The sequence below is a fragment of the Oryza brachyantha genome, chromosome 8 (assembly GCF_000231095.2).
Source record: "Oryza brachyantha chromosome 8, ObraRS2, whole genome shotgun sequence".
NCBI classification, from domain to species: Eukaryota; Viridiplantae; Streptophyta; class Magnoliopsida; order Poales; family Poaceae; genus Oryza; species Oryza brachyantha.
Window position 1 is genome coordinate 12035256 of NC_023170.2, and position 7829 is coordinate 12043084.

Consider the following 7829-nt stretch of genomic DNA (forward strand, 5'->3'; position numbering starts at 1 on the left):
TAGTGCTCATATTAAACCAGTGATGATTAGAAATAGAGGCGGTTAAAAGTACTATCTCAGTTTCACAATTTCACAATGCAAGACTTTCTAATATTTTCTAAATTCATATGGATGATGATAAATTTACACATATGTACGTGTGTGTATACACACACATTAATCAAAAGATAAATCTAGCTATATCCCAAACGTGTTATAACATATGAAACATATAGCAGATGAGAAGAAACTGAAATCGGAAAAGTGATGGGTTTAACTAGGACCATGGTTGTCAACGGTTATAGAATTACTTTAAATTGTTAGAAGAATTTTAAATTCTAAAAATACTATTATATTTTAGAACGGAGTGGATACATATTTGTTTTATTAAAAAAGTTTCGAGTCCTACGCTTGAAACGAATACTTATTATTTACGACTAATCCCTATATTCAATAAAGTTAATGTAATTCTCTCTTCTCTCATGAAACGACATAACCTCAATTGTTTTTAGCTTTATGATGATACATCAATAGTGTAAATTAAACCATATCATCTCAATTGTTTTTAGTCTTAGAATTATATATCAAGGGTGTAAATTAAGCTACATCATCTCAATTGTTTTTAGTTTTAGGATGATACATCAAGAGTACAAATTGCATCTCTTCACATCACCTCAATTATTTTTAGTCTTTGGATGATTCATCAAGAGTGTAAATTATATCTCTTCCCTCAAAAGACACACCATGCAACCCAACCATTTATAACCTATAAATAATTGATAAATGCAAAAAAATATATAAACACGTAAAAAAATCGTATAGTAGGTAAGAAAATATTTTAGAATTTATATCTACTATATTACTATACAGTTATCCCGCGCTGCTGCGGGAAGTATCCATCTAGTTATTTTTAATGGCAGTAGGCAACACATTTGTGGATAATAAATTATCCATGATAACTTAACTATATTTATGTATCGCGTGAATCCCCCGTTCGACTGTATTATATCTCTATTTTCTTATACTTAAAACCTTCGAGAAAAGTCACATTTTTTCTCACGTAAAACAAAGGTAAGGTTTACATAACCACACATCACATTGACAGAGACACTCGAACCGTTTAGCACATTCTTTCGCTTAAAGAAAAATGAGTTTCATCTACAGTAGATTTCACCATGTAATTGAAGGAAAATCTTACAAAATATAGATAACACTCATGAAACTATTTGAATTTAGACCATATTTACATATTATATTTGTATGAAATTTTATTAATGATGTATTATGTTGTTGAGTGAAATTTATTTGAATACAAACGGTTGCAAATTGAAAAGCACACGTGTTTAACTTGGTGCAAAGTAAAACATGATCCATTTATTTACCCAATAATATAAAGTGTAATTTACTCTTGATTATTTAAGCGTCATAATAATTCGAGGGATTCATTGTGCAGCCTCCACCCCGCAGAAGGCCTCGAGCGGGTGGCTGAATTTGTGGCCTTCCTCCGAGTGGCGGAACGCGATGTAATCCTCTTCCTTGCAGGGCTTGTACGCCAGCGGGTGCTCGCCGTCGACGAGCTCCTCCATGGCGCTCACCACGGTGCCCTCCTTGCACCGGCTGGCAAACAGCACCGCCAGGCGCTCGCGGCTGCTCGGCGTCCTCACGCGGTGCACGCACGCCGGCACCCTCCCGTTCGTCACCACCTGTGTATGTCACTTGCAGCTTCGATCATGTCGCCGGCCGGCGCGACGAGCATGCGGCGAGGGTGTATACGTACTACGCTACACGTACCGTGAACAGCTCGCCGGCGATGAAGGTGGCGGTGTCGGGCTCGGGGGGCACCGTGTACCATGAGGTGCCGTCGCCGGGCAGCTGCACCTCGAGGCCCTCCACCTCGTGCTGCACGACGATGGTGGTCACGGTGTCGTCGCGGTGCACCGGCATGGACACGGCCGTGGACGCGTCCGGCGGCGGGCCGTAGCGGGACAGGCGGAGGCCGTCCTCGTGCATGGCGAGATGCGAGGCGATGCGGCCCTCCGGGACGCCGAGGCCCTCCAGGATCATCCTCTCCAGCGTCCAACCGAGCTCCGTCATCTTCTTGCCCACCGACACCATCGTCTCACTGACGGCGAGGACGAGGACGAACACCCCCGCCATGAGAACCCAAAAAAGAGGAAAAAAAAAGAGTGAGAGAGACGTCGTGGCGGTGACGCTCTTACCAGAAGGCGGCGTTGCCGTCCGGCCAGAGGAGGTCGGCGAACTCGCGGACGCGGGAGGCGTCGGCGGGGTCGGTGACGCGGATGCTCTCCCAGTTCATGCCGGGGGTGTTGGTGATGTAACCCCGGAAGGGGCCAACCCTGGAGACGTTCCGCTGCTTCGCCTCCGCCGGGAGCGCGAACAGCTCCGGCATGGCGCGGCGGAACAGCGCCTCCCGGAGCTCCGGCCCGAGCGCGCCGTGCGCGACCACGACGCAGCCGTGCGCCACCATGGACGCGACCACCGCCGCCCGGGCCTCCTCCCACCCGGGCGTCCCGGGCTCGATACCGCGCAGGTCCACCTTGGGGATCGCCATCGCCGTCGCCATGGGCTGCTCGCTAGCTTGTCTGCTGCTCGTCGCCTTCGTCGGAGCGTCGTGGCTTTCCTCCTCTGTGATGTGTGCCAAATTTGTTCATCGCTTTGCATCTACAATAGTGTTGGATTTTATTAAATACAGTGTAAAGGGACTAGTTGCCAACCCTTGCTCCTTGGGTTAGAGCAATTCTTATGGAAGAGACTATTGATACTTTCTATACCCTTCGAGCAGTACTAAACATCACTCTTATAATCAATGGCATAGCTAGAAATTTTTTCTTTAAGTAGTCCTGCCACATAAGTTGTATCACATACAAAACATGAGACTCCTAACCCGCATCCTTAGGCAGCCACGGAGCTAAAGCAAAACAAGGGGTGCCTGACTTACTTGTCTTATAGTTGCATATATATAGTTCTATAACCAAAATGTACTAAATAAATAGGTATCCATCGACTATAAATATTACTTCTTCAAATGATGACAATATAAAAAGTGCATAATTTTTAACATGCATGAAGACTGGAGAAATCCGCAGGATGCAACAATTCCGTTTGTTTAATTAATATGTAGAATTGCAAATTTCTGGCTGTTGGAATAAATGTACATGTGTATTTGCTAAGAAATGAACAAAGGAAAGGAACGCTATAAGCATTTACAGGAAAATGAGTCATGGTCACCAAGTAAATTTAGAAAATATGGTTTGTCTAAACTTGGCTTTTTGATTCGAACATGGCTTAGCGATTAGTGAAATACTGCAATATATAATGATTAATCGATTAGTGAAATCCGGGGGTGGTCACGGACCCACCCGGACCACCCCTGGCTACGCCACTGCTTATAATACAAACACTACTAAGTTATATGTGAATTTAGTATAATTTATCTCTCATCATGTCTTGGGTGTTATCAGGGTCATTGACAAGCAAGTGCGAGGTGGGCGACCAAATAGGGCCGTAAAATTCATGGGCCCCCCACCTTGCATTCCTCAACCCAATACCAAGTGTCAGTTGAAAGTGGAAATGATAGTATTGTCACATGCAGCAAGCTTCGAGTCGCATCATTATGACCTCTCGTATTCATCTCGTATCATCGCGTCCTCTCGTATCGTTCTTGCGTCGTCGCCGACAACAACAATAGGCCAACAACACGAACGGAGCATCCAGGTGACAACTTCGTCGCCGACAACAACAACTAATGTTTGTTATATTTTTGCATATTGTATATTTGTATTGAAGAATATATTTAAGTTATCTATTTGATGACTAAAATTAGTTTCACTTGACATTCATTAAAGGGCCTCAATTAGCATTGTGAACCGGAGCCCCTAATTTCTGGAGATGGCCCTGGGTGTTGGGTAGAAACCATGTCTCAGTTAATCAGTTAAGACACGATTTTCTTCTCTTTTTTCTATTAACTCACTTGACATATCATTTTTTATCTTATGTGACAACTAATTTAATACTATACAAATCATCCTAGTCATTGTACCGTGGATGCTCTTACACTTCCACACAGTGGGATTTTGCTAATGTTAATATTATAGATACGATATATCTTGTATTCTTGAAATAACATATCTTTAAGAAAACCGTAATCGAACAAGAAAAAACGGATAGTTCGATCTGAGTGGGACATATAACCTACCCAACCAGACTGTCTATAGACTTCTTTGAACCCTACTTATAATCTATAAATGTCGCGGTAGTTGTTCATATAAATACAAATACAAATGTCTTTCAGCATAGAGAGCTCGAACCTTAAGACAGACACAAGCCACATAGAGTTAAGATTCAATTAGTCGCTTCGCTGCTAGCTGGTGACTTCAATCTCGCCGCCTAGACCTTTTGCTTTGTAGTTGGATAAGATAAGAGCAGATTTCTCCTATCTCATATTTTGAGTGACTTTCATCAAACACATAAAAAAAGCTTATGAGGGTAATTGTTTGCTTTTCATAAAAAAATTCAGACGACACTTGCAAACAAAAAATAATTCGTAAATAAAGCTTATATATATATATATATATTCTTAGCGATCTAAAATCCAAAGATAGAAAAAAAATAGGATAAAAAATCTTAAAATTAACTCTAAATTTAAGGTTAAAAATTCAAATTTTGGATTATAAGCATAAGCAGAATCGAAAAATGAGGGTTCATGATTTATTACCTAATATTAAAGAGTCCGAACCTGAATAAAAAAACACTTTTATCTTTCCTCTTGCTGTAATGTCACACATCTCTTAGGCCACGTATAAAGAGCTCTTATTGCTGTCTCTATCGTTGTATTCTCGCTGACATGGAAGAGAAGATAGGAGAGAGAAAAGTGGTTATTTTGCATGGAGTTAGCAAAACATTGACTCTTGTCACATAAAATGAGGAGATAACTAGAACAACTGATTTGTACGTGTGCTGACTCTAATCAGAGGTGTTGACCAGATGGAATACGAACAGAAAATTAAGTAGACTGTAATTATGAAGATTTAGCTTGACAGATTGTCCTTTTATTATATAAGGAATTTTTTCTGCTGATGTAACTTGAGATAAAGTCTATAATGAGTTTTACCATTGAATACGCTGAAAGCATCGGTTAAACCAACGACAATAAATATTGTAGTTGGATTAATTTTTCGACACGAGTAGCGAGCTATAAGTTTTCGGTCCAACACTACTCTCATCTATGAATGGGTTTTATTGCTGATATGAATGTGACGTTCTCCAGACCATATACCTGTATCTTCCGTGTCATCTCAGCATGTATGTTTTCCTCTAGTTAGGGTAAATCGTAATATAAAAGATAAATTATACGTACAAGGTGGAAAAAATAGCTAGGCCTAGCTAGTAATTATATCATGTTTAGATGACAGTCAAGAAAATATCTCTCTTATTATGACCAAACAGTCATTAAGAATTAAGAATTGATTATTGTGACCATTGTCCATACTCTTTCTTAACTTTTTCAACACTTGCCGTTGCCACGGTACGAGCTAATATTATACTTCCTTCGTATTTTATGGGCACATATTATGTAATTATCATTTATTTTATTATGATAAGACATTTGATACATTACCAAATATATTTTAATTAAAACTTGTATTTTCATATACTTTTTATAAGATGAATGATCAATGGTATATTAAAATGTTAACCTTTATTAAAATATAAGGGAAGTTCTTATAAAGTTTATGTTTATTTCCTAAAGAAAGTAGTAATGCCCTCTTCTCGTTTTTTCGGTGCTTGGAAGGTACCTCAAGTACCTCCAAGACTAACGAGTATTCGCGCCGTTAATTGTTATACTCTCGTATTTTCGCTTCTCCTTATATTTATAAACTAAAGTTTAACTTTAAGTTTAAATTATACTTGATTTTGGAAAAAAATTCACCAAAGTTTATTTCAGTCTTGACTTTCAGACCGCTAAAAATATGTGCATAAAATTTTTATTCGTAAATTATTGTTTATTTCTAAATATGCCGTTTTAAAAAAAATTCAAACAATCACTCCCTTAAGCGGTATATTGGGAACCAAAATTAATATGAACATGGTAGATTAGCACTTTTTTTAACTACAACCTTGCTGAAGCCATATATGAATGGTTGCTCCTGTTGGAGCTTGACCACAATCTTAACCTTAGCATATGCATGCCCACATAAATATTATGCGGAATTCTTAATGACATGTTGAACGGTACATAGCCCGTCAGGGTCACCTTTGTCATCGCAGCAGAGCGTCGGTGTTAATGCAAATTAAGTAGGTAGTCGTCTTTTTTTCAAGGGTCAAAGTAGGTAGTTGTCATTTTATCAAACCACTCTCGATAAACCTAATTATTTGATCCTCACGTGCTCAACAAAGAGACCGAAGGGTGATCTTCTCGCTGTTATTTTGATCAAATGACAACCTGAGGAGATCATCCTTCGGTCTGTTTGTTTATAGATCTTGTTAATTACCCAGAGACGAGTTGGCCTCTCTCTGTTACTGTTGCGTTAGAGATGACCAGGGATAGTTTCTCGTCGCACGTGGATCGATAAGAACGTGCACTTGAAAGGTCATGTACAACTCGTTCCTCTGTTGTTAGGTGCGTGTAATAAGCGTGAGTCGGTTGTGCCTAGACACATTTATGTTTGGGTCGTTGCAAAGGACATCGACCAACACCTCTGGATCAAATTGGTTATACTTTCAACTTCGTGTTTGTGAGTGCGTGTATTCATTGCTGCTGTATAATTACCTCTGGGATTATTCTGTAACCATTGATTGGTATCGATCGATGTACAGGTAGGAGAAACGAATATCTATTGGTCCTCACCTCGAGGGGCAAATCCAAGATAAAATAACAGTGGGGGATTAAACCTACTCTTTCTTAATTAGTTGGGATAATTAATTGCTCATTTAACCCTTGTTTGATGTCTTGCTACTAATGTAACCCTACTTTTCAGAATTACAGTTTTTTTAAAATCAAACTGTCATTTGACCCTGCTCTACGTACATAGTAGTTAGGTTTCCATTTAGGAAAAGAAATAATATTTGTACCTTGATGAAGTGACAAAAATACCACCGTATTATTAGCGGATACAACCCTATCCATAGCTTACCCACTCGAAGAGAAAACTCACGCTCACGAAAGCTGCATTGCGGTGAGCGTCGACAGTGGCGTGTGGAGGCGGACGGGTCGCAGTGCGAGGAGGCCGTGCACTGTTATCTTTTCACCGAATAGGATCATTCGGAAGCTTCAATTTTAAAAAGCGAGGTCAAGTGAACAAATCTAAAAAAAGTAGGGTCAGATTGGTAGTAAGGTTTTAAATAAGCTATTATAATTTTGTAAAGTTAGAGATATGTCATTGATATCTCAATGGCATATAAGACCTGCATGAGTCAATGACATGTGGGTCAGGATGATATATCTTCAGTTTTGCAAAATTATAATGACATATTTGTAATTTTTTCTTTTAAATAAGGGTCAAATAAGCAATTATCCATAATTATTTTTAGATGGAACTCTAGTGCCTCTTTCTATCTAACTTATGACCGAAAATTTTGGCAAGGGGCTTAAGAGGTCTTTATGGGCTTAGAGTTGTAGCGATACCCCTACATTAGACCCGTCACTGCTCATCTCCCCCACAAGGGTACTAAACCATCGAATTTACGATAAATTCTTGATGCCACTTCTTAATTACTTACTCTTTTATCCCAAATTATAAATATTTTTAGAATTTTAATCTTGTAACATAATGTAACTATTTTAGCACCGTTCGCAGTACTACTTATCTCGTCAATTATTCTTTATTCAA

The 7829-nt window shown here is 39.4% G+C and overlaps 1 protein-coding gene across 1 annotated transcript; it reads right to left on the reverse strand.

Moving 5' to 3' along the window:
* Window positions 1-1229: 1229 nt before the first annotated feature.
* LOC102706398 (2-oxoglutarate-dependent dioxygenase AOP3-like) lies at window positions 1230-2784 on the reverse strand. The gene is made up of 3 exons (XM_040526857.1): window positions 2199-2784; window positions 1771-2101; window positions 1230-1682 (listed from the first exon to the last, which is right to left on the reverse strand). The coding sequence occupies exons 1-3, from the start codon at window positions 2561-2563 to the stop codon at window positions 1422-1424; spliced, it is 957 nt and encodes a 318-aa protein (XP_040382791.1). The 5' UTR covers window positions 2564-2784; the 3' UTR covers window positions 1230-1421.
* Between the last annotated feature and the right edge of the window lie 5045 nt (window positions 2785-7829).